Source organism: Zonotrichia leucophrys, chromosome 8 (assembly GCF_028769735.1).
Source record: "Zonotrichia leucophrys gambelii isolate GWCS_2022_RI chromosome 8, RI_Zleu_2.0, whole genome shotgun sequence".
Taxonomy (NCBI): Eukaryota; Metazoa; Chordata; class Aves; order Passeriformes; family Passerellidae; genus Zonotrichia; species Zonotrichia leucophrys.
The window spans coordinates 8,463,158-8,490,648 of record NC_088178.1 but is presented as its reverse complement, the minus strand read 5'-3'; the positions used below and the strand labels follow the sequence as shown (position 1 = coordinate 8,490,648).

The following is a 27,491-nucleotide window of genomic DNA, read 5'->3' as shown; positions in this document are numbered from 1 at the left end:
TTACATGGACAAACTTTTTCCCACCCTGCTTAGCAATTCACTTAGAATCCTGAGGTATTCTCCTGAAAGCTCAGATGAAATGCTTTGCGTCTCAAAACCAGATAATCATTTTACAAATTAGCTACCAGATTTACAGGAGGGAAAATAAAGTTACTCATGAAGACTTAGGATGAAACATAGTTGAGAAAAGAAAATTCACAATAATACTAAAGCCCGTATGAAAAGCAGATCCTTCTAATGCTGAGAGGTAAACACTGCATCACTGTGAAGTTCGTAATGTGTTCACATTTTGAATATTTACTTTTGCACAAAAGTTAGGTTTTTAGACACATCTATCTATACAACATTACAAATGACAGCAACATGGCAAGAGTCATGAGAGTATAATATGATCAGACTGAGGAGTCTGTGATGAGAATGAGATTTGCTGTTCCTTTTGACAACTCTCCTAATTAAAGCCTTTGTGTTCAATATCTTGGTTCAGTGAGTATGAAGAAAATATGTCACTTTGAGCTGAGAAAAATATTATTTTCTTAATAAAAACACCCAAAAAATCTCACACAAAACAAAACACAGTCAGCTATGAAATGCCTCCCTGATTTGGGGTTTAAGCCTAGCACTTCCTGGTGTTCTTTCTAATAGGACCTGGAAGGAAATTGAATATGATTCAATATTGGTTTTATTGCAGTCACCTGTTTTCTGTGTCAAACCTTCCACAAAAGACAAGAGAGAGATGCATAGTAAAGTGGTTTGAATCCAGTGGTTTAGAAAATTGAGCTCATTAAAATACAAAGGAGCTTGTAAATGCAGCTCTGTGAGAATGCAGTTAAATGTTCTTTGCATTTCTGCGTGTGCTCAAAGGAAGTAAAATCTGCATTGCACAAGAAACAATAATTCTGTCTTTTTCTAACATTTCAGTTTCTGAATTGGTACCTGATACTTGCACAGGTGTGTGATTCATACTCACACCTATGAAATTTGGGTTGAAGCTGTAATTGAACTTTATCCAGGCATCACTCAGATCTGCTCCTAACCATACAGTGCTAGGGCACTCACCAAGGTTTTTCATATAGATCAGTTTTTCTGAAATGCAGTTTACTCCCAAATGGAAAAAGGAATTGTATCAAAAGTAAATGTGTAAAATTGGTTTTCCTCTAGCTGTGTTCTCCTTTGTAAAAGAGAAATTACATATGATACGTATGCCATTAGATGCTTCTGTACACTCCTTTAGTTGTCTTACACATTGTTTGCAACTAGATGGCAGCTTTAACTCGTGTATAAACTCTGTGTCTGGGTCAGTATTACTTTAACACTGCACAGTTACAATCAAAGTAAGTTAAAATACCTTGGTTTAAGACTTAGCAACACTTTTTCACAAAATTTTGTAAACTTTCACAAATAGTGTATTGCATAAATTAGTTTGGTTTTTTTTCCCCTAGAAAACATATAATAATTTCACTGCATTTTTATATTATGTGAAAGTTGTAGAAATAAGTGAACTCTGGGAAGAGGCATAAAAAAGTGGCATTTACCTGTTCTACAGAATAAGCTATATTCATTGCATGAAGGTAAATACTTTTCTAAATGACCTTTAAAAATATATTGACTAGTTAATAATATCAGAAGTAATGAAGAAAAGACTGGGCATGGTAGAGAGCAGGAGCACTTGACACCAACTGCAGTGTTAAAGGGGGATTTTAACCCCTGGATTTAATATGCTGTTTTCAATGATATCACAGCATTGACAAAGGTTCCACTTTGGTCTCAGCAGGTGAGACCATTCAGAGGGTTCAGGCTGATCTAAACACCCCTGGTGTGAGTTACTCAGGCCTGAAAAAGCCATGTCAGAGAGCTGTAGTAACCCAGGCTCTTCAGCCCAGGCTGGCAGTTCTCACAGTTGTGTCATTATTCCTCGATTTACATAAATTAGCAGTCCTGCTTTGCCAGGAGAGTGTGCTCCCCACCCTGGAAGGCAGAGGCATTGTTTATAAGGACAGGATTATTAGCATCTTTAGGGCTACAAGCTGTGCCATCCCAATTAAAACGGTGACACAGCACTGACTTACCTGGCATTGGAGTACAGAAGTGTGACTCAAATGGGCACACTGACCAAGAACGAGTTACCACAGCTCAAAAATAAAAGGAGAAATTAATAGTCTTGGACTACACCTTAAGATGCTTTTCACTTTTGAAAATTAAACAGGAAGCCAAGCACCTGTAGACAGGTGCGAGCCCTCCTCAGAAAAACAGCACATTTCCCCAGGCAGTAGGTCTGTACCACTATAAAGTTTTATGGTTAACCTCTTCAAGGCTGTTTCAAATCCTGCAGGAAGCCAATTGCCAGCAGTACACATCACAGGTCAGTGTTTTGGCTGGTATCTAGCTGTCATCACCAATTTAGAGATAAACCAAATGAGGTGCTATGATGGCATTGCATGGTTTTCTGGGTTTGTCATTGTGGTTTGGGAAAGAACTACGTGTCTCCCTTGCTTGTCTGATTTCCAAATACAAGTTCAGTAGCAAGCCATGCCTCCCATCAGGCTGGGGGGGCTTTCTCTTCCCCATCAGTCCTTTCTTACTAGAATGGGGTAGAGGAGATGTATCTTTGCCCAGAAGGAACCTTTCCAGTGCTAAAAGCTGACAGGCAGTGTGCCTTACACCCAGAGCAAGATGCAATCTGTCCCTGACTTCCTAGAGAGCAATTTCCCCTAATTCAGCTAAAAGGCACTCGTAAGTAAAATATTTTACCAATACCCGTTTTTAAACTGATTTCCTAATATAAATAAGTTTTCATCTCAGTGAAAGACATGAAACCATCTTTAAGAGAAACATAGCAGCCTGCATTTTTTCCTGCTGTGTATATTTTATCATGAGATCAGCTTTTAATTTCCTATTACTCCTAACGCTGAATTCTGTAGTGTTAGTTTTCAAATACAATGTGGAATTAACACATATTGGCAAACAGTCTGGATATACATTTCCTTCATTTAGGCTTTGCTTGAATTGCCATTTCAGAGATGTTTCTCCCTGCAAAAGTGAGGGAAAAGGACAAGACTGGCAAAAGGGTGCACTGAATTCCATTTGACACTAACTCACCAAATGCTGCTTTCCTGGAAAGGGAGACAGAAGCCACATCAATGATGTAATTAGTATTACAATTACCTATTTCTCAGTGTAGATAAGTGGCCCCAGGGTCAGCAAAAGAGGCTACAAATGCACATCTCATTTTCTGACACAATCTGCAGAGGAAAGAGTTTAATAATAATATATTGTTCTATTCCAACTTGTTTAGTATATAAATAGTGTAAACTATGATTTTCTATCTGTTTCTTGGAGCCCTGAGTGCTAGGAAGGGGCTCTTGAGTCTGCTGCTTGGAGATCTGTGTAATTGAGCCAGTTCACAGCAGAGCTCTCTTCGCTGCTTTTAGTTACTGGAAGGCTGAATTGGTGTTAAGTTATAAATACTCTGTATATGTAAATATTTCAAAGTGAGAACATAAGTATACATAAACATACATTTTCTCAGCACCTCCCACAAGTGTCAATTTTCATCTATATTGCTCAGACTGTAGTCACAGCATACAAACAGACCTCAAGAAAGAAAAATCAACTGGAAAGGGTACATAAAATCAGTCATACTTTACATGCAACCAGGTACTAAGTACAAGCTTTAAAGTTTTGCATTTTTTGTTGTTCCCTTCAGATTTGTGATATTGTACCAACTATGAAATAAAAAATAATGAAATGAAGTTGGTTTTTTTCTAGCATTTAAGTATTTTGTGAGCTCAGTGTGTGCTTCTTGGTACATTCACAGAGAATGTGTTGTTGGACCAGCAATTCACTGGGCCCAGACCCACCACAGGTTCAGGGATTTCATTTAAAACATGGACACGAGCACAAGCTGCAGCTTTGTGTAGAGCCTTACATTTGTGAACTGTTATAATTAGAAGTATAACCATGACATTATTTTAAAATGCAGGTTGTTCTCCAGCCTGAGCATTATCACAGAGCTAACTCACCCAGCCAACATGAGATTCATGCAGTTCAGAGCCAAAGACTGCTATTCTCTTGCTCTGTCCAAACTGGAAAAGGTAAGATTTCTCCACCCCTACCCTCAGTTTAAATGTTATGTTTTTATTACTTTTTCTGATTTTGTAACAAAGATTTCAAAATAAGTGGAAACAGTGATTTATGGTTGTAGAACAACTGCAAAAGATAATTTTTTTTCAAATTTCTACCCTCATTTAATAATAAAGTTTGATTTGATTTAATCATTTTACAACATAATATTAATCAACCAACTCTCTGGTGGAATTTGCTCAAGGAAAATGAAATATTTTTGGATAATTAAATATTTAGAGCTAATGTTGTTGTCCAAGAGGCTGACACAGGCAATTAACATGGAACATCTTGTAACTGACTAAATGCTTAAAACGTACAGCTTTTATTATAATGTATTTTTTAATTCCTCTTCATTTTAAAGGCACTATAATTGTGTCTTCTGTACACATTTCTGTGTATCTGTGGGAGATATTCGCATTAATGGGACAGTTTGAGAACAGTAATTGTTCTCTGTCAGAATGAGAGGGACAGTGACACTACTTAAATGTTAGATAAAACCTTCATAGTCTACATGTATATTTGACATTTTCAAATTGTGGAGCTGTGGCTGTATGGAGATAAATATAATCTGCTTGTTCAAAATACTGTTACTTAAAACAGGTGGAGCATAGGAAGTAATACTGTGCATCTGTTTAACTCTCTAAGCTCAAGCACAATCCTCTTTCTCACAAATTTTCCCTGGTGATCTGACCTACCCACCATATTCTGAGTTTGTGAGAGACAAATAATGTCACTGTGACAGTCTTCAAGGGCAGAAATCCTTCACTGCATTCTTTTCTTTTCCCCTATCAGTCTATCAATCACTATGATTGCTGGATTTCCTTATGTACCCTCTCAGCTGGTGCACCTCAGATATCTTACATATCTTGGTGAATTTGAATTCATGCCAAAATCATTACCATCGAACATATAATTTCCATTTCCTAGGTGTGCCATAAATTTCCTAAATTTTGGGGAATTCAGAGTTCACTATTTACTGTACAATATTTATGTTGGTAATTTTAATATATGCTTCATGAAAAGAGCCTTTCCAAAGAAACTTACCTTCCCAGTCCAGTTTCTTGAATGCTGCCAAAATTCAGCCTGTGTGGATGACAGGATAAGGACGGGAAGTAAATATTTTACTTGGTTGAATATCACACTTATATGTACATATTTACACAAGATGTAAATATCTGGGTGGCCTTTAGTGACTTGTTATCTTTACCTGTAGCAGCATGAAGGCTTGATCTTGTGTTTAGGTGGTGTTCTGACAGAGACATGGAGAGCTCTGGAGGAAACCAGACAGAAGTTAGAGAGGAGCTGTTTGAGGAAGGAGGCTCAGCTTTGCTGGGATAATGCCCCTTCCACTACCCTTTAAGGTTTGTCCCTGTGGCTCCTGTAGTTCCTCCCTCTGTGGTAAATCCATGAAGGATAAGGTACAACTGGCTGGAATCTGCATTGCCAGTTCTCTCAGTGCAGCAAGGGCCAGCAGCTGGCTGGGGCCTTCAACACTGTGTTCAACCAAGCTCAATGTCTTGCTGTACTATGACTATGTATAATTTGAAATTATTTGTTAACATATTCCCTTAATCCGATTCCAGTTGGATTCTGGAATTCTCTGTGGGCTGTCTACTTCAAGGCAGTGAAACCAGGATTTTTATCTCAGTTCTTTCTTTCTTTACATAGGCTCCTTAATTTTTCAAGCAAATATTCTGGAAATACTTAAAAATATTTTAACTTCTTGACTATCTTATTAATTTATTGTGCAAAAGTTGTGAGGATAGGTTGGAAGCTGAACATTTAATAAACTTCCTATCCAAACTATGCTCTGCTGAAACGGAGGTAGATAAATTATCTTAAAGAAAGAACATTTTCTTCATTGCTCTTGCAGTTGCCTGGTGTTAATATTTCCCAGTCACTTCATCTTAACATTTGCAGGGAGAACTTCACAGGTGGTGCTGTAGTTCATTTGATCTTTCAGAACTCCCTCATGCAAGATGAAAGGCAATTAAAAACTCCAGTAAAAATTACCTAAAGCAGTCAGACATACAGTTGCTTGTTATTTCTGCATTAAGCGCCTCATTTTCAGAAAGACTGAGAATATCAGGCAAGTTGCCTTGAGGTAGCAGTGAAACACATTTGCAAAATTGGCTTTTCAACCTAATGGGCTGCAGAAGACAGATAGACAAATCAGATGTCCATCTGCTGTTGCAGCTGCAACTTTTCTTATTTTAGAGATAAATAAATCTGACAGTAAACTCAGCACTGACATAGGAGAAAGCCTTTATACAACAGAGGAAAGGAAAAACAAAACACCCACACTAAACTTGACATCTGTGTTCTCCATTTGTCTTGCATAAGAAGAAAACTGAGGTAACCACTCCCTCTTTCTTGAAAGAAAGGGTTTGTAGTGTTTTGGATAGGATTCAGACTTCAGTTTGCTATGGTTTTTTTCCAAGTAAACATTGCAGGTGTTACTGATAAAAATTCTAAAGCTGTAAGTGATCATTTTGAAATAACAAGTTCCTATATCTTTTGATCAAACTCAATCCTGTGATTTTGTATCTTTCACAGGGATAAGCACACAGATATTAGGGGAGCAGAAATCTATCTGGGATGGCCCAGTATATTTGCAGTCATTTGCACACAGCCAGGCTGCTTTTTTAACTTCAGGATGGAGCCTTCTGTTTCCTATCTCCATTTTCTTTTCTTTAATATAATTCAGGTATTAAGCAGATCTGAATTAACCTTAAGTAATAAAAAACAATAATGACATATGAGTTACAAAAAGAGATTGGTACCTCTTATTATTCCTGTCTTATTTCACATAGATTTCTAACAATTTACATAAATTCTAAAATTGTGCTAGCAATTAGCACGCAAATTTGACTGTTGAACTGACAGGTTTTTAGGAAGTTGTTCCATATCAACACTAGAAAATTTATTTGTTCTTTCCTAGAAAATATGATTATATTTCTCACAGACCTCTTTGAAGCAAGAATAAAGGAAAAGCAAGGCTGTAGAAGAGATGGAAGGAAACTAAACGAGCCTGGTCCAGTTGTATGAGGGTCAGCAAGGCCAAGGGCCAGGTCCTGCCCTTGGGTCACCATCACCTCTGCACTGCAGGATGGGGCAGAGTGGCTGGAAAGCTGCTCAAGGATGGGGGTGCTGGTTGACAGCCTGAGCCAGGCTGTGTCCAGGTGGCCACAAGGCCAATGGCATCCTGGTCAGTACCAGAAAAGGTCTGGCCAGCAGCACCAGGGCACTGATTGACCCCTGTGCCATTCCTGCCCTTCTGTACCAGATCCTGGCTCTGTTTCCTGTTCCTAGATGTCCTGGACCACCATGGCAGTCCATTGTCAGCACCAAGGAATTGGAGCAGGTTAACAGGAGCTAAGCACAGCTGATATCCCTCCATCTTTTCAAACTGAATGGGTGGAATATGCCCATGCAGTTTGAGATATGATGACTGAAACATATACATTGATCAATGTCTTTCAACCTGAAAAACTGCACCTGTGAACAAAGATGCTGCATACTTGTTGGAAGAAACTATGTTGAGAATAAAAGGCTTTTACACTTTTGACTTCTTTCAGGATAATATCTATTTCATGTTTTTGTTACAGTCCTTCCAAAACCAGCATTAAAAATGTTTTCTGTGTTTTAATTCCTTAACAGAAAGAGCGGGAGAAGGGATCTAATCTGGCATTTATGTTTCGACTGCCCTTTGCTGCTGGCAGGGTTTTCAGCATCAGCATGTTGGACACACTGCTTTATCAGGTACTATGAACAGTAATGTGACTTAACACAAGTATTGCCATCCATTTTATTGTGCTTAATTGCTAGATGACCCTATTTGCTGCCATAGGATCCAAAAAAGTGTGTCTATACTGGAAGCAATCAATGGCAAAAGACAATGGAGCATGCTTGAAATGTTAGTTCAGTTTTCAATCCCAAAATCATCCTGACTGCACAAAATCTGGTGTTAGATAATTTGATACTGTTAATGTATCTCTCCACAGTCAAATAGCTTTGATAAGGCCTACATAAATTACAGATTATATAGAATAATAAGGCTTGTACTCTGCAATAAAAAACGCAGTGCCCATTCCCACACATCATGTCCCTAACAGAAAGGAACAGAAGTACTTTAATATGTAATTTATTAGTCTCCTGCATTTGCTGATAAAGACCTCAATTACTTCATAGTGTCCTCTCACTCATGTTGACTAGAGCTGCAGAGGCCCTGTCATTACACTGTGAAGTAAGCCATGGTTGCCCTTGCAAGGAATGCATTCAGTGGTTACAAAGAGACAGTGGGGGAAGAAAAGGCAGCAATTCAACCATGTGGCTCAGAATCCAGGAAGGAGTGATGACAGTGAGAATCAGAGAAGAGCACAGCTTCAGAGAGTTGAAGATAAAAAAATCAGAAAATACAGTCAGGGCAAATGGAGTCAGTAGTTGCTAGTTTCACGGTGGAAAATAGGCCAATATTGCTCACTCTTCAGCAGTGCTCACACTTCTGCACCCTGGGACTCAGCAGGACGCCCAAGGAGCAACCCCCAGCACCACCCTGCCAGGATCAAGGCACACAGCACCAGCAGGAACACCACCATGGCCCACATCATCTGCTCACCTGAGCAGCCTCCTGCCTTGCCTCTACCTGGGGATAGCCTGTGGAGCTTTAGTTCTCAGGTGGAAAACATCCTTGCAGGGAAATGAATTTACTTGGTAATTTGGTGCATGAAAGGTGTTCTTTCATTGCAATTCTACTTCCAAATCTATTTCCTGAAGGCAAATCCAACATAAATAGAAAAATTCCTGGAGCTAAACTTTTCTCAAGAAGCCATTAATATAAAAACCAGTCATGTATATGGGCATACGTATTTTAAGGTTCTAGAAATAAATGTATTTGCATATAAAACATCTTCATAATCATGCCCCAGAATATCAGTATCACATACCACAATATTAAAAAAGAAATATAGTAAATAATATAGTAAATATACCAAAGACTATATATATGATCTGTTAATCATCAACAGCTCCTGCCAGCACATAAGTGACTTCAATATTTTATATTTGCTCTTAGACATGAATAATCATGCAACGACTTGACAGAGTAACACCATTCACCAGAAAGTGTTTAAAACAAAAAGCCTCACATGCTCATTGTCACTTTAATTCCACCTGTCCTTCCTTTGAACTGCTACTGCTCATAGGTGAACTGTCATTTTTCTAGAATTATCTTTCTTACTCCAAGTTAGAAATTCTAAAACAGCAGCTCTTTGTTCTTTTTCATAGTCCCATTTTCTGTCTTTTTCTTCTGCAAGAAACAGAGCAAATGACATGGGAAATGTCAGGGTTCAGCTCTGTCCTTCCCAAAGGCTGAAAGAAAAGCCTTTGAATTATCTTTAGGACAGTGACTGAAAACTGAAAAACTTGGTCTTGCAAATGCTGGTGAAAAACTTGTTAATCTAATGAAAATTTTATGGCAGAAATGATGCTGCCAAGATAATAAATATGTTTAATTTGAAAACAAATTTTATTTGAGATGCTCCTTGGCATTTAGCCCATCACAACTGGAGACTACCAGTGAAAAAATTAAAATAGTTGAATCACTATGTATGAAATGAAATCCATCTAGCTTCTGAGTTTGAACAGATCCAGATTCTATAGCTCTAAAGGATTTCTGTAATACGTTTGTGGGGTATTTCTTTGTGAAAACTTCCTGGTTAGCTGTGTATTTGCATGAGGCCAGCAGAGTTACGGTGTGTGCTGCGTTCCAAGGGCTGCAGTGCTGCCCTGCTACACCTGAGTGAGTACAGGTGGCAAAGAACAGCTCAGCCACAGCTAGAAGAGCACCCCCATGGACCCCTCTTATTCCAGCAGCCCAACCCAGGAGGAGAAATATTTGTGATTTTAGCTGCTGTAAGGTCCATTCCTGGTCTTAGTCTACGCTTCTACACTAAACTTAATTTCTACCTTTTGACCAATAGCAACACCTTTTAGCAGAGCAACAAGGCATATCAACACTTAAAAATCCTTCAGATTATTCATTTGAATAAAATAATAGCAGTGTCACCTCAGAGGGACCCACTGAGGACTGCAGAGCCATCTAACATCTGCCAGCGTTTCTTTTGCACTGAAGAGTTCATTATAATTTCACACCTCGTAGGGCTAACACCTCACTCCACTGACACATCCTTCTTTGCTTTTCCTGTGCCTTGTTATGCCTTAGTCTGCTGAATCTTGTGCATTCCTTTAGGAAATTTAGGAAAACTTCCTTTGTATAAGTAAATTCAGCCAAAAGAAAGGGATTGGTATTCCTACAGTGATTAAGATACTTAAAGAGATAGACTGTAAACACAGATGTATAATTACTTTGAAAGTCATACACAGTGCAAATGGTTGCCTACTCCTCTGTTCATTAAAGCTTTTTTCTTTCTTTTCTGTCTCTCCTGTTAAAATATCTTGCAGTCATTTGTGAAAGATTATATGATTTCTATCACAAGACTTCTGCTGGGACTTGACACCACACCAGGATCTGGGTTTCTTTGTTCTGTAAGTTATTAAAAAAAACCCAATCAGTACAGAGTACCAGAGAAGATTCTGTACTGTCTGCAAAATACTTCAACTTTCTTTGTATGGCATTTCCTTTTGTGAAAGTTCAAGGAAGGCCATCTGTTTCCTTTTTCATCAGGGAGAAGACAAGGCAATTAAACAGAAAACATACTCATTTTTAGTTCCATAGCAAAAAACATCTCCCTGAGAAAACGCAATGCATTTTATTCAGCAGAAAATTGGAAAGTCAGGAAAACACAGAAATAGTGCATTTTATATGAAATAGCAATGGCAGTTTAGCAACCAGTGTAAAAATTAAGTATATAACAGCCAGGAACCTGTATTGTGCAGCCTGACCAGGACTATCTCCCAGTCTCCATTCCTATGGACAATAAAGGCCATGAGTAATTTTTACATAAAGATCAGCTGTATTAAATGACTAGGAGTTGGAATTCAAAAGTCATCTAGTTATTATATGTGTCAATATTCCCCAATGCAATTTACTGTGTATGTACACAAATAAAAACACAACAGAAGTAATTTTTACTAAAATAAACCCCACTTTTCTGTTTCCTCCCACACCCACTATACTCTGTGTAGCAAACAGATCATTACAAGTTGAGTTATTTACAAGTTGCTTTGTGGCCATCTATAAAGAATGGCAGGAAGGTATCAATGATGGTTTAGAAAAGTTGTTTAAATAAAAATAACATATTTTTTGGCCAATCATTAAGCTTCATTACAGTGAATGTAAGAACACTTGAAACTACAATTGAATCTCTAAAAACAAACTCATACATCTCAAAACGAAGCTTGTAATGAAGTAAGTGAGCTTCACGTAAGACTTCTGTGCCACTTATGCTTAGTGTATTACTTCCTCCCCTCCCTTCAGCCCTCAGTCTGGTGGACAAAATTCAAAATGCTCATGCACTTCAGTCTGTCCACACCAGTTCCTTACTGCTGACAATATTCAGTTTATTCATTTATATTTTAGTCAAAAATAGACACTGGGTGAAGGCTGCCATGTAAATTTTAAGTAATCTTAAACCAAGACCAGAAGTTCATAATGCAAAACTGCTTCCACTACAATGTCTTCTAAACAGGGAGAAAGCAAAAGAACCTGTCTGACAAACTCAATAGAAGTTACAGATTTGTTGTAGAGCAAAAGTGCAACACTACAATGGGATAATTACCAGCTAGTGTTTAGTTTTGGGTTTTTTTTTTTTTTTCCATGAGTTGCAGAGTGAACAAATGATAAACCCTCAAGAGTTAAAATTCCTCCCTCCTGTTACTATTTGCTCAGATGAAAATCACAGAAGAGGATCTGTGGATTAGGACATATGCCAGACTGTACCAGAAGCTTTGTTCCTCTACAGGAGACATTCCAATTGGAGTCTACAGGACAGAATCCCAGAAGCTCACAACATCTGAGGTGGGTCACTCACCCTGCTTTCCATATCTGACTGCAGAGTGCACGAGCCTCTGCTGACACCTGGCTGGTCACACAACCCAGGCTGAGCCCAGGCTCCAGCAGGGCCCAGGGCACACCTGGCCTTTGGTTCCTGTGCTCCCCTCCTGGGGATGGATGGATGGATGGATGGATGGATGGATGGATGGATGGATGGATGGATGGATGGGAGCCAAGGGGCCACTGGGCATGGCTCAGGAGTGGGCTCTGCTCTCTCCTCGCTGTGCTCAGCACCAGCAGGGTTTGTACCAAACCCTGCACCAGGCCCTCTGGCCCTTGTACCAACAATGGGTCCATGTCTCAAAACAGGTGGCATTTCATGCTCATGTGACCTTCTAATTCACTCTCTTGTTGCTCATTTCTAGTTAGTGTTATTCAAAGTACTGTGAGATCTCTCTAAATTTAGCTGCCGAACAGTGATAATATTTTATATATGTATTTCTGTGTTTGCCACATAAATGTGTACATTTCTCCATGTCTCTGTTTATAAAAAATGGCAAAAATACTTTTTCCTGACTATTTAACATACTTCTTTTGTTTGGGCAGCTTTGATTTCTGTCATGTATTATCCATGTGTTTACATGACCATTAGTACTGCCATCTTATTAAGCCATGGCTTTCAAATGCAACAGTGAGCAATAAGTCTCTCCTTTCTTTTGAAATACTCAGACATAGTTTAAACTAATTTCCAAGATAGGTAATTTATATTTTCCATATTTCAGAAAAATATTAGAAAAAATTCAGGCATATAATGCTTAATGACAAGATTTGCTCTTGAGGAAGTACATTCAGCTGAAGTTAGTTTTATAAAAGGATGATAAAAAAGCTGTGCAAAATCCCACCCAGCTCATGGGAATATCTCTTTGTGGACCATCACTTTCTCTGCAGGTGGCTTTTACAGCTTAACCAGTGGACTCTGTCACTGCAATGATCTCTTTTGAACTATAGCAGCCTTAACATAATCCATCAAAATCATTCCTTGGAGAAGAATGTAGTCAGCCTTACTGCTAATATGAAAAAAAGGTCTGTAACAGCCTTCCACAAAACAGAGGACATACTAGATTTAAGAATTCATTAAATAAGGATAAGATAAAATTCATGGCAATGCTTTATTCTCACATTCAGGGCTGGCTCTTTAACTTCAGGTCCACAAAAAGAGAATTAGTAGTTCTGCTATTACTTCCTATCAACTTTCACAAGTAATCTCACAAAGCATTTGAGTTAAATCAGGTAGAAGATTAAGGAAGGGAGGTTGGAGAAACCTCCTAGTTAAATTTTCAAATTGTCAGGTGTTGGACAAATGTGGAAGAATGGCACTCCTCCTTTATTAAGTGAAGAAAATGTAGTTGTTGGTCTTTCTAAGCTGAAGTCTTTGAATGCAGACCTTTAGTGGAATTTTCACACAAATACTTGTGCAGTTTCTTGTTTAGTGAATCAGAATTTGTACAACCTTTCCTCCCTCTAGAGAGGGGCAGGGAAATCTCCCCTCACCTACCTATTCCCCAGAATACAAAAGAGCAACATCTTGCTCTGCATCTGTGGCCTTCATGGAGAGAGACCTACAAACACAGAGATGCTGAAAGCCCTAATCTTTCTGCAAAGTGTTTATTTTGAAGTTAAAGGATTTTTTTACTTATTTCACTAATGAAATATTAGCATGGGTTATCATTTTAGCTTTTCAATACATTAAGCCAGAAGAAAATCATTGGGTAAGATCTTTAAAATGGAAAAAAGAGAAAAGTACTTCAGTCTTTTTACTCAGGAATATGAACTTATAGCCATATAAGTGATGGCCATTTATGGCTATGAACTTATAGCCATAAAATTGAAGGTTTATAACTCATAGAACCTTCAACATGATTATCAATTTGAGTTTAAACAGAAATAAGAAACTAAATTTGTACTGCACATTATTATTATGAGGCTGCTGTCTCATAATAACATGGGTAACTCGAGTCACGAGGACAAAATATGCCAATATTAATATTTAATACGTACAGTTTATCCTTTGGCACTTCCTTTCTCACTGTGCAAATGAGAAGCTCTCGCTTCACTGAAAGACACTCATAACTTCTTTAAAAATAAAGCAAGTTTTTAGTGACCCAGTAACTAAATAAGAAGTGAATCTAGCCAGCCTCTCAATGACTATCACACCTATGACCCAAACCATTTCCACTACACTAAAAAAATATAAAAAAATATACGAAATCTTTTTTCATTACCTGTATGGCTGCTTTTCTGTGGCTGCTGTTTAACAGTCCATATTTGTTTCTTTAGATTCACTTCTGTTTAAATTGTGTTTTGTTTTCTTTTTCCCCTTCCTTTGTCAGTCACGAGAAATGTCTTCACAAGTAAGTATTTGCTTATTGTCTGCCTGTTTCTGGGTGTCCTGGTTGAGGCAAGCCTCACACAGCTGCTGGCTTGCTTGCTCCCCCCAAGGTGGGATGGGGAGAAAACTGGGAGGCTGAAAGGGAGAAATCTCTTGAGCTCAGGTAAAGGCAGTTTGATAACTTAAGTAAAAGCAAAACAAAGCAAAGAGTTTGCTCACACTTGTGATGGGCAGGGGGTGTTTGGCCATCTCCAGGAAAGCAGAGCTCCATCAAGCATTTCATTCCTTCATCTTCTTGCAGCTGTTCCTGCAGAGCAAAGCAGCCTGGATAAGGGATATCACTTTGGTCATTTGGGATCAGGTGTCCTGGCTGTGTTCCCTCCCAAGTTCTTGTGCTTTCCCCAGCCCATTTGCTGCTGGGGTGGGTGAGAAGCAGAAAAAGCCTTGGCTCAGTGTAAGCACCACTCAGCAGTAAGGAAAACATCCCCATTATTAACACATTATCATCACACATCCAAAACACAGTCCCATACAGGCTGCTATGAAGAAATGTAACTCAATCCCAGCCAGAAACTGTACAATTGGTTCAATTGTGGGAGTGAAATCCTCAGAGAAAATGGAACTGTGCAATGGATCATCCTTGAGTAAATGGATCTTAAAGCTGGTCCATTGTTCTGGACACAAACAGCTTGCTAAAATCTGAAAGCTGACAGACTGGGAATTTCAAAGGTGTCCTGTGGAATTCTGGTTCCTGTTGGGTCTGCTCCTGCTGAATTCTGAAGGCAGCAAATCATCTTTACAGTGAAAAGATCATCTGGTGAAAGCCTTAAGCTTTAACACATTAAATGCTAGTGGAGCAAAATCCCCAAGTTTATCACAGAAGGAAAATGTGGCTGTACTTAGCAATGGTTTAGAAAGCTTTTGGAGCAGAAAAGCATTTCTAGAGCCCTGGATGCAAGTAGCACTCTTGGTAGGCAGAGCAGTAAAATTTAGTTAGTATAGCACTTGCAGTAAGGTAAAAAATAAGTGACTGCTTCAGGCTGGAACAGATGAAACTACACCTTCAAATATTTCACATCTTACACACAGCTCCCAGGGAGCAGCAAGGCAAGGGAGCAAAAATCTGAAGTGAATCAGTGTTTGGTGTTATCAGCACAGATATCTCAATCACCATCACCTCAAATATGTACACTGGTGTGCCTGTGATTACATTCCCATTCCTGCCATGTGTTGACCAGCCTAATGTTTAGATTTTAGGGCATGAAACATTCTATTAGAGCATCATGCCTGAGTAGGTCACAGCTGTCTGGCAGCACAAGTGAACAATCACACCCTTCAGGGCACACAGTGGGATATGTGAGACAGGAACCTGCCCTTAAAAACAAAAAACAAACAAACCCAAGGGTTTAAAGGCAAGTGTTTCTTCTCTGTGTGGCACAGGAGTGACACCGTGGCATCAGTTATGCTTCTCATGCAACAGATTTACCTGCTATGGAACAAGAAAATGAAATTCAGTGAAAACAATCAAACCTCAAAGTAATGATAATTATGAAAGTATTTTTAAATGAAGTTCAAGACTGGTTAAATCAGAGGGGGACATACAGAAGTTCTTTGCATTGGAGTTTTATCTTCTGTGTGTTTAACAGCTGTCACTGGCAGACACACTTTTGTGCTGCTTTTGAAAGAGAGTTTGGGCTTTGATTTTGCTTTAAGTTGACTAATTCTTGCATACAGCAAAGAGCCATTCTGCACGTTCTCAACAGGAAGAATAAGACCTTCATCGTTGTTGAAGTAAATATTTAGCTTTATCACCTTCCTTTGTGCTTTCAGTTCACCTATGCCAGTGTTTCAAAACTTCAAGCTAAGGATTTACAGATTTCACAAAAACAAAATATTTGTTCTTTCATTTGGCCTCACCCATTTAATCTCTGACTCAAGAAGTGACTTACCCTCCTGTAGTGATGATAATTGGTCTCTGCCTTTACTGCTGCCAGCAAGTCTGGTTATTTGTTTTGCCAAGAGCTTGACAAGGAAAGCTGCCAATGCAGGCAGGAAGAAAGGCAAAACAAGACCATCCTCTACACTCAGTTCATACCAATATCAATTTGTTCATACCAAATAGTCCTTCCTACCCATAAGCAGCACCTTTTCCTATGGAATATACTCTGTCTACCTTAGTCCTTACTGTAAAATGCCCACAAACCCAAAATGACAGTCTGACAAACACCAAAATCAAATTACATTCCTGTTCAAAGGGATCCAGGTTCTCTCTTCTTCCCTAACCTCAGTGGAGTCAGTAAAAAAACTTCAAAAAATCAGGTTGTTTTTAAAAAAAAAAAAATCCAACCAGAAATCCCTTTTCTATTGCAGACTAAGCTGAAGAGCCTCAATAAATTAGCTGGTCTTTATTTGAGGCTTATTGCAAGATCCTAGTCTAGAATATTAAAAATGTGATTTTACTTGAAGTGCTACAAGATAAACATCTATAGTGTTCTTTTTAATTATGGGGTTAGGTTGTTTTGCTGTTTGATTGGGTTTGCTTGTTGCTTTTTTCTTTTACCCAGATAAAAGCTAGTTTGTTCAAAAGTTAAAAATACAAGTATCTTTCACACTGTATTCAGCTTACTCATATCAATACTATTTTATGGACCCCAGAAACCTCACGGATCTGTGGTGAGCCTCTTACAGATAGGTTGTATTCAGCACTGATTAGGTCAACAGAATCTTGCTTTCAGATTTCATGTTAGTGGACAAAGGACATTGAGTAGCTCCTCTGTTAAAGTTCCTTTATTCACTGATTGCTACCAGCATATTCTGTCTGAGGGGATTCACACAAACTCACACTGTTCATTTATATCATCTTTGTTTTATACTTCATGTATTTATTTTAAACACTCACCACATTGAAATCTCTGACCAGTAACTGAGTAATGTGCTTTTACTGACACCATCAAGGACTTTGCTATTCCAGCATCAATAAAAGACATACAAATAGCACAAGAGGAACTCAGGATTGTTAAGGAAGTGGTTTTGAAACCAGAAATTAAACTACTCATTAAATCTAAAATACACATTGAAACAATTTATCTTAACGAAAGTTATCTTTTGAAATGTTTCCTCTTATGTTCTCTAGGAACTTTTCTTTGTTAGAAATACACCTGTAGTCCATCCACCCGTGTTATTTCAGTACTTGTACATGCACATACCACTGGTCTTATTTTGGTGGCACAAGGAAAACACAGTAATAGAGCAACAGATTTTGGCTCTTAATTATGGGGAGGATTTGTCTCTACATGGGTACTATCACCATTCCTTATGGTAGGAATCAATTACTGCTTTCACAAGAGGTGTCCTGAATCACACTGAAGGTTATGCATCCTAATTTCATGTGTGCTGGAAGGTCAGGAAGACCTGGGAATGTGAGACACAGTTAACAGGCATGTTCTGCTTGTGGTCATAAAAGAGTACTGAAAACAATGCAGCCAAAGTTGAACCATTACTTAATGAAGGCACAACACCTATGTAAAAAGCAGTTACACAACTTGGATTTCTGAAAATATGCAGACTGGGGAGAAAGTCAGTCAGAACTGATTCCTAGATTTGGGAAGAGCAATATTAGAAGGCTAAATTTGCTCTTCTCAGAATCACAGTGCAACTGGCCAGAAAGTAACACTTTTGCTAACCTGCTTTTGCACTTGATGAAAGTATTTATGTTATAAATGAGCTTTTTACATGAAAAGTCAAAGTCTAGTAAAGGGTGCCCAGTTCAGGAACACTTGCCAAGTACAAAGAGCTGAATCCCCTCAGCTCCTTTGCAGCCAAACCCCATGTCCAACTGCAGTGTTGGAAAGAGGACATCTAATCTGCTTCCATCTAATACAGCCCTTCATCTCTCTTGTCCTTTTCCTTTCAAGTCTCAAATCTCCATCAGCGTGGAGGATTGGGAGGACACCAAAGACACCAAGGAGCAGTTCAGCAGCCGCGGCAACCACCGGAACTCCACCTCCAGCGACCAGTCCGACCACCCGCTGCTGCGGAGGAAGAGCATGCAGTGGGCACGGCGCCTGAGCAGGAGGGCGCCCAGGCACTCTGCCAAAACTGCTGAGAAGATCAACCAGCAGAGAATGAACCTCTACAGGAGGTCAGAAAGGCAGGAGCTCGCTGAACTCGTGAAGAACAGAATGAAGCACCTGGGCCTTTCTCCAGCAGGATACGGTACCGCTATACAGTACTTCAGTAGCAACATTTGCATGGTGCAAGGTGAACTATTTGTAAGAAATGGTGGAGCCAAAACCAAAATACTAAGTTTACGATAGTGCTTTTTGTTTTGTTGGTTTAGGTTTGTGTTGTTTGCTTTTTTAATTTACCAAGAGTAACTTGGAGTCTTTTTAATTCTCACCCATTCCTATGCTGAGATGGAAGGCTCAAAAGGTAGCACGTCATTTACATTTATATTTAGTAGATGATATGTGCATGCTGAATTTATAAACATTCCCCAGTCATTGAACAGCTGCACCATATTTCCACAAAGCTCTTGAAATAAAGATGAAGACAGGGCTCTTGTGAAGTTCACTCATATGTCAGGGTGGGGGGTTGTTTATACGTGAGGGATGTTGCCTTTTCCCCGCAATCTTCAAAAATAATGCCAAATTATCATATGAAAGTCATTTTTAGAAAGCATGTTTCACTAGGTCTTTAGATGCCATTTTTATCCATCAAATCACTCTCCAGCAAGCCTGGTTCAGGTTGCTTTTTAGTTTGTAGGCTTGGTTTGGGGTTTTCTAAGCTATGGACAAGAGCTCTGTAATACTTTTTAACATATGCACCACAGCTGCCTAGGTTGCCTTTCTCCAGCCTTGGCCCTGTAGCATGTTGGGTGGAAACCCCAGGACTATGGGTTCTGATTTCCTAGAAACACTAGGAATTTCTATATCTGTAAATACAGGCTCTTTATTCCACACCCCATCTGAATAATTTCTATGCCTGCTTTCTTACAACATGTTTCTATACACCTCCCTGCAGAAAGATTCAGGCCTAAATATTTTCCACTGATTTCACAGGCCACAATAACATTTCATCAAACAGAAAAATGTTTTGTAAATTTAATTAATATTTATAACAAGAAAACTTTGTTGTATTCCTACTTTTCTTTTCAAATCCTAGTTAAAACCCAAAAGTAAATATTCATTTCATTACTCAAATTTAGGACTATTAGATACCATCTGCAAAGCAGTAAAATCTTCATAGTTAAATGCTTTACTTATTACATTTATCTGATTCTGAGTTATACGTTTTCCTAAAAAGCTGCAGAGGATTTAACACCGAAGCTCTGCCTCTCCTTTTGCCTCTCCTCTTTAGTCTGATAAGATTAAAACCAGTCTCACTGCAGCAGCCCAAGGAGTGTGCCAACAGAAAATGATACAAAAATATATTGCAATGGCAGCTACAAAAGTGTAGGTTAGACCTACCTTAAAAATAAAAATTGTCAGTCTTCATTTCAGCCCATCATTAGGAGAACAGTTAAAAATGCAAGAGACATACCATACAGCCTTCACATTTCAAGCCCTTGGCACATGTGATAAAAGGGAAGTGCTTCCTAGATAAATAGAAAAAAGGGAAAAAAAGGTTTATGTTGACCATATCTGGATATGGATGAGGATGCCATACACCTGCATTTAACCTTGGTCATCATTTGAACTTGATGCCAGTCAAGCACAGGAGTCCCTGCTCACCAGAAACTTACCTAAGCTGCCGGACAGATTGGTAAATCACACTGAAATTGGGTTACATTCAAATTCTATGACTGAAAAAAACCAGAAGACTTTTAAAACATTAGAAAACAGGATGTTTTTACAGCTGATAACTCAAAAGATAATCTGATAATGTCAGGGAGTTTCAATATGAGTACAGTTGAAAAGAAATTGCTAAACTTATTTGAAATCACTCTGACACCAGACACTTTTCTGAAGGTCTATGAGCTTTCATCAAATTAATATATCAGAAGTAATGCTTCTCACAATTCATTTGTAAATGTAATTTACTTGGTACTTTTTTCCCCCTGTCCTCTAGATGAAATGAATGATCATCAGAACACCCTTTCCTACATCCTGATCAACCCTTCTCCAGATACAAGATTAGAGCTGAATGATATAGTGTAAGTTAAAGCACATAAACAGTCACAAGACCTGCAAAAAAAAAAGTAGATTTCTATTTAAAGAAACATCTAATTATACTACATCTGTATATACTTTAAATACACTTATAAATATATAATACTTATTTTTATAATGTTGTTAACTTGTCATCCTCCTCTTACTCTGCATTTTAAATTGAAAAAATCTAACCAATGCTACCACAGGAACCAAACCAAGCTCCTTCAAAGTCTAAGTCCTGCTCAGATCTTTTCAACATTACAACTGTATACACTTACCCTGGTGTGCAGCATGTTGTTTTAGTTACAGCTGTGGTTTCTTTCTGTAGATACTTGATCCGACCCGACCCATTGACTTATGTTCCAAATGCTGGACCCAGCCGAAAGAACAGCTTCTGCAATACAGTGGGACAGGACACCAGGGAGGAGACACAACTTTGATATGGAACTCACCACAGCATTCAGAGACAGTTTTATACACATGTTGTTTCCACTAACCATTTTGCAAGCTGAGTGGTATATTTTATTCAGATTTTGGAAACAAAATGACAGTGGGTAAGTGACCAAATGCAGAAATGTGGTGCCTAGAAACTCTAATTTCAGGGATTGTCAGGTCTGTGGCCTGTTCAGTATGGAAGTTGAACTTTGTCAGCTTAGCAGAATGATGACAACCTGTTGCTATTTAACCCACACGAACAAATGTCAGATTCTACCACAGTTTGCTTAGATGCTCCTAAGCATATTTAGGTGGCAGCATGTCAGTGACTGAGCTTCTGACCAGTGTCAGATTATCTGATGCCCATAGAGAGACAATGCCTGATTTGTAGTAGCAAATATGTTAATACCTAAAGCTGCCAACAAGGCTCTGTGTGTCAAGAATTCAGTCTTTGAAATTATTTTCAATCTCAGCCTATCTCCCATTTTTTATTAGCACAGATTAGTTTCAGTCCCATTTTAGCCTCCAGGACCTGGGTTTTGTTCCCTGGGTTTACACAGACCAGGCTGAATGACACAACCTGGTCATGCTGCAGAGGCTGAGATTGAGACACTTCAGTGACAGAAGAGCCCAGCTGCAGGAAAGTCCCTCCCATCTCACACAGGCAGCTCTCCCAACACTGGCAAAAAACTGGGGAGTTACTGTGTGAAGCTGCATACAGGGGTAGCTCAGGTGAAACAATCCTTTGAACCTTGGTGGGTTTTTCTGTAGAAACCTGAGTAGATTACAACACAGAAGTGAGAGCATCCCTCTAGGGAATGATTCCTACAGCAAGCCCTTAACATTTTCATGATTATGCCAGAACTACAGTTTATCCATAACATTACATGCCTAGTCATCCAGATTACCCAAAAGTGATACCTTTTTATATGAAATTACATATCTCATTGAAGATTAAAGAAATTTATAACCCATTCACAAAATGAATGTAATTCCACATAGTGTGAAAAAGCATTATGGATCTAAAAGCTCTGCTTTGGCATGAAGTAGACACAAAAGCATCTGCTTGTGTAAGAAGCAACTAAAATTGGTCAAGCTTTCTACAGAATTAAGCATATCTGTCCATGATCTTCCAAAATCATTGTCACAAATAGGGAAGAACATACTTGAGGTTTTAAACTCCCTTCTGTTACAAGTGTCCATATAGACCCAAGTAATTTTGCAGGTAGTCTAATATGGAAAAAAATTATTATTCTCTGAACTCTCTTGATGTCCTATTTTAAAAAAAAAAAATCAGTCAAAACTGCTTATATTCTCTTCTATATTAATTGGTAGAAGTACATTATATTTCTAAAACAGAAACTACAACCAGATTGCCCAGCAAGCAGCTCTTGAATGTGAGCCTGTTTACCAGCGTTGTACGGATACTGAAATCAAGTCACGTTCATATTAGGAATGACAGCAAATCTGCTTTTAGTTCCTGCCTTCCTTTTAATGATTGCAAGGTTTAACAATTCAGTGGTTCTGCTTAGAGTCCATTATTGCTCGGTGCTTTTCCACACTGGAGTCATTCACTAGTTTATTCACAGATAAAGTATTTCAAATGGGCACTGTGGGAAACAAAGAAACAATTGAAACAGCTGCACAGACTGAAGTCTACATTTTTTCAGAAAGAAAAACAAACAGTATATGGTACAGGATCCTGTCCAAGACCTGCCATAGAAGTTACCCAGAAGAGTTTGCATGGGCAGTGTGAATAATTTTTCTATTTTTAATACCTTCAGGGAGAAGATTCTATTCCAGTTGAATATTTTTTTAAAAAATACAAGTTTCTTAAAAATGTTCATTCCAAACTATTAGAAGGATCTGTTGTTGCATACGGAAGGCTTCTCTAATGGAGTCTCAAGGAGGCAGAGAGGCTTCCAGAACCATGGCTATCCTCCAGCTGGCAAGCTGCACACTGCTTTTAGCCTGAGTCACAGTTCACAGGAATTCCTGTGTGTGTGTACAGCACACACCACTGATTTAAGGACTCTCTGCCAAAAGGATCCATAGTGAGGGCTTGAGTCCTCCCATTTAACAGCCCATAAAGCAGCAGAAACAAGCAGCCAGCTGTGTCCATTTGCCCACTTAACTCAGCAGAATTGCTGCTTGGCTAGATTAGAATAGTGGCATCTAATGTAACCCGGTATTTCTCCAGGCTTAATGAATTTCTAATTGCTCATTAGCCTCAGAAGATTTGCTAAAGCAAACACAAAGACAGCTGGAGACACTTGGAGTCCCTAAAATGAATGCAAGGCAATCTTTGTGAACCAAACACTTAGTTCTCTTCAAAATCTGCTGGAAGACAAGCAAGGTAGTAAAAACTAACAACAGCTTCTGATGAAGCAGAAGTTCTAATAACCTATGAATAAAGTATCGCGAAGTTCAGCTGTTCAGAATAATGCTGTCTTTCATGTCGAAAGCAGAACAGGTTTGCTTCCTCTGGAGTATCTTCACAGACAGACTGCATTCTAGTGGGATTTTGATCTTCCAAGACCAGCCTAAGCACCACTACATTTTCCCTGAATGAGACAGTATGCACGGTCCCCTCAGTGGCCAGGGAGGTGATTCTTTAATGGCCATCCTGCAGGCAATCTTATGTTCACACACTTTTTTTCTCATCATGATTATCAGAAATGTAACACAAGCCTAACTGGACTGGAGACCAGACTGAGGAACAGGAGTCTCAAGGCTCAGTGCTGGAGAAGGGATGATGAAGTTCTAGAATGGGCAGGGTCAAATGACTGTTGAACAGAGGGGTGTGAGCAGGCAACAGTGCACTCAGTAGAGGGAGAAATGTGGAGCTGTGAAAAAAAAGATTATTTCTCTCTGTATTAACTGTATGTATTTTTCCTCCTGGCTCACTTCTGTCAACAACCCAAAGATGGCCCTCTTCCCCAGCACTGCCTTAGCACAGCCCAAGCAGTTTGGTACCGAGTCACAGACCCAGACAGGGAAGCGCTAGCTGATAATAACTGCTTCATTCTCAAGGGAATTTCCAGCAAAGCCGGAACCTATGAAAATGTGTTACCTAGTCTGCAATAAAAAAAGTCTCAAGAACTCTTTCAATGGCATGCAGTGTGTTTCATTAACTGTTTCACTCCAATTCCACGACACACATGAATTCAGGTACAAAGTAAAAAGCATGAAGTTCTTGAGTTTTTGAAACTTGCAATGGAAATGAATTATTGAAGTTGTGAACTTTTGTCTCAGTAATTAAGATCAGTTATTTCCCAGCATAGATATTTTCTCTCTCACAAACAACTTTGTACCACAACTACACTTTAACAACTTCCAAACAAGTATAACAAGTATACAAATGCAAATTACTGAATATTACACCGCTTTATTTACCCGTGCACCAAAAAAAGCTAAAGAACAAATAAATGTTAGGCTTCAGCAAAGGAGGAAAACTGAAATGACATCAAGTGCAGCAGAGGTAACACACAATTCTCTGGTTTCTAGAGAATTAGGGCTGAAAGTAATCATTCTGTAATTTTGGAACACTGACATGAGATTTTGCAGCATTGAATTCTGCTTGATATCCAATGGAAACCAGCCACTAAAATCTGGAAATGAATTAATAACATGAAGCAGTTCTATGCAGGTACAAAAATTTGTACCTCAAGGTTATAAAAATACTTCTTCAAGGCAGTGCTATAAATGCAGAATTTATAAAACTAAGAAATATGCATAAAATATGGTTGCATATTCTTAATATTCTATTAGAGACAACCCTATGCACCTTGAAACAGATGTACAATGAATAAATGTCTAAAGAGTAGCACTTCAAAATTTCAGCCTCTGTTCCTTGTGCTTGTATAGAATATGCATTGCAGTGATACAGGAAATGAGTTAATTCATATTAAGTTACAAGATATGACCCAGATTTTGCTTCTCTTCATTTTCTGAAGCTAATTAAAAATATTAATGATAATATTGTTATATACTTAATTATTTCCTCCACTGCCAATGCAAGGATGTCAATAATGGTAATTCAACACAAATATAAACTCCTAAGAAGCTTAAGATATAAATATTTGCCTCCTAAGAAGGCAAATATTTCTATTTCATTAAGTAAAAAAACAAGCATTTGACATTCCTGTGAACTAAATTTTCTACAAAATCTAGACTTTAAAGTGTTATGATTTGGAACTGGCCCATGCCAACCAGCAGAGAGACTGGGAGGCAAAGCATGGAAATGAAAGAGTAAGTACTACTTCATGTGCACACCAATTACTGATCCTACTGATCACTTCTCCTATTTCTTGTATCCTTTCACCAGTATGGGCTGGCTGATGAACTGGTTCATTTTGCTGGCAAGTCTATAGCTTTTAATTGCTTTAGGTTTGGTATTTATTCCTTCTAGGATTTATAAACTCTCACTGTTTCCATAAATGTACAGTGGTGTGGCAGACTCCACAGACTCCAAAAAAAAGCAATGAATTAGTATCTTTATAGCCTTTTATTTGTACAGCTGGCAAGTCTTTGTTAATGCTTATTAGTGATTATGCTGCTTGTGCACTCAGCTTTAGGTTGTGGTGAAGCCTCCATTACCTTATCTTATACAATCATGGAATCATTAGGGTTGGAAAATGCCTCCAAGATCATTTAGTCCTGCCTTTCACCAAGCACCTCCATGCCAACTAAACCACACCACTGAATGCCACATGCCATGTCCTGTCACTTCTTGGGACACCTCCAGCAATGTTGACTCCACGACTTCCTTGGGCAGCCTGTTCAAATGCTTGACAGCTCCTTTCTATGAGGAAATTATTGCTGATGGCCAACCTGAATCTCCCCTGCAGCTTGAGGCCATTTCCTCTCATCCTGTCTCTGGTTGCTGGCAGAAGAAACCAACCATCTTTCTATGACCTCCTTTCAGGCAGTTGTAGAATGGGATAAGGTCTCCCCTGAGCCTCCTTTCCCCTCCAGGCTCCTCCTCAGACCTGTGCTCCAGGCCCTTCCAGGCTCAGTTGTCCTTCTCTGGACTCACTGCAGCGTCTCAAAGTCTTCCTTGGACTGGGGGGCTCAGAGCTGGACACAGGATTTGAGGTACTCACCAGTACTGGGAACAGAGGGACAGTCCCTTCCCTGGTCCCACTGGCCACACTGTCCCTGATAAAAGCCAGGATACCCTTGGCATCCTTGGCTACCTTGGCACAGCTGGCTTTTGGTCAGCTGCCCTCAGCCAGCATCTCCAAGTCCTTTTCTGCTGGGCCCCATCTTCAGGAATTACTGAATGACCTGGAGAACTTCATTGCCATCCAGGCAATAGGAGAACATGCAAGGGTTGAGTTTGTTGGGTTTTGCACACCTTTGTGGTTGTTACTGCACAACCATGCGTGACCTGGTACTCCCCACCCAGGTAAAGGGAACAGACTGCAGAGTTGAGCTCATTGCATGGTTTAATGCTAGATAAAGTTGTCAGGTATACAAGTGATGCCTTAAGTTTTAGCTTTCATGTTTTTCAGATTCTGCGCTGCCTAGGGGTGTAGCTCTGAGCTTCATATGAAGTATCAGTAAGTTCTCTTCACAAGGTAGGTAGACAAAACAATCCTATTCCAGCTTGAGATCAAGGACAACCATTACAATTTTCAGGCCCAAAAGTATAAACAATGGAGAACTGAAGAGAGCAACAAGGAGGATGGAACTTCACAACCTGAAGCTGTAATTGGACAACCCCAATATGCAATGGACCAAGACTTATAAATGTGAGAGGCCTCGTGACCAGTCATCCATTTTTGTGACCATTTTGGGTCTATTTTGGGTGTAGCCCTGGGCAGGCTCTTGTACTGCCCAAGGTGTATCCATTAGGACCTTTTAACAAATACCTACTTTATTCCTTTAGTTCTGTCTAGTCTCTGTTCCAGGTCCAGCCTGTCTAGGCATCACAAGACGTCGTGGTTTCTATCAGGTAATCAACATATTATGTCCAAAAAGGCTAATTTTTTTAACACAACTTCCTGTAAAACTTTTAACATTTCAGAAACTATGGAGAGACCTCAGGGCCAGGAAAGCCCTGAGGCAATGTTGTCCTTGCTAGCTGTATCTTTCCCAAGCTAAATGCAAAAAGGTCTTGAAAGTCCAGATGAATAGGGGCCCATTTGAGATAGAAAAATTGTCCTGTGTAAGTATTAGCTGAGCAATAATATTCCTTAATAAAAAGGTCTAAGACCAAATTCCTGTAAGGGAGAAATGCATTGTGTTCAGTGGCTGCACCACAGGTTCCCACCGTCTGTCAGTCCTGGGTAGAATGGAGCTGCACAGAGCACACAAAGACTGCACTGCAGGATTCAGGGGCTTCTTCATGAAACACCATCATGTACATTTACAAAATGTCATTGGGGATGCATATAACGTATACTCACTTTTCACTTCCAGCTGAAGTGTTTGG

General features: G+C 39.1%; 1 protein-coding gene and 1 long non-coding RNA gene across 11 annotated transcripts in view; one reads left to right on the top strand and one right to left on the bottom strand.

Moving 5' to 3' along the window:
• Nucleotides 1–24,799, top strand: part of KCNT2 (potassium sodium-activated channel subfamily T member 2) — a 115,311-nt gene extending 90,512 nt beyond the window's left edge. For 3 of the 10 annotated variants that reach the window (XM_064720498.1, XM_064720492.1, XM_064720499.1), the window contains 8 exons: nt 3,980–4,091; nt 7,783–7,884; nt 10,585–10,668; nt 11,972–12,100; nt 14,467–14,487; nt 18,380–18,725; nt 20,535–20,619; nt 20,946–24,798. In XM_064720498.1, the coding sequence (XP_064576568.1) occupies nt 3,980–4,091; nt 7,783–7,884; nt 10,585–10,668; nt 11,972–12,100; nt 14,467–14,487; nt 18,380–18,725; nt 20,535–20,619; nt 20,946–21,057 (991 nt within the window). In that variant the 3' untranslated portion in view covers nt 21,058–24,798. Of the gene's footprint in view, nt 1–3,979; nt 4,092–7,782; nt 7,885–10,584; nt 10,669–11,971; nt 12,101–14,466; nt 14,488–18,379; nt 18,726–20,534; nt 20,620–20,945 lie in introns of all 10 variants that reach the window. The other 7 variants (XM_064720502.1, XM_064720501.1, XM_064720497.1 and 4 more) reach the window with 4 other exon arrangements.
• Nucleotides 3,165–5,365, bottom strand: LOC135451364 (uncharacterized). Its single transcript, XR_010441288.1, has 3 exons — nt 5,330–5,365; nt 5,167–5,205; nt 3,165–3,239 (listed from the first exon to the last, which is right to left on the bottom strand). It is a non-coding gene; the product is annotated as an uncharacterized LOC135451364 (long non-coding RNA).
• Nucleotides 24,800–27,491: the final 2,692 nt, after the last annotated feature.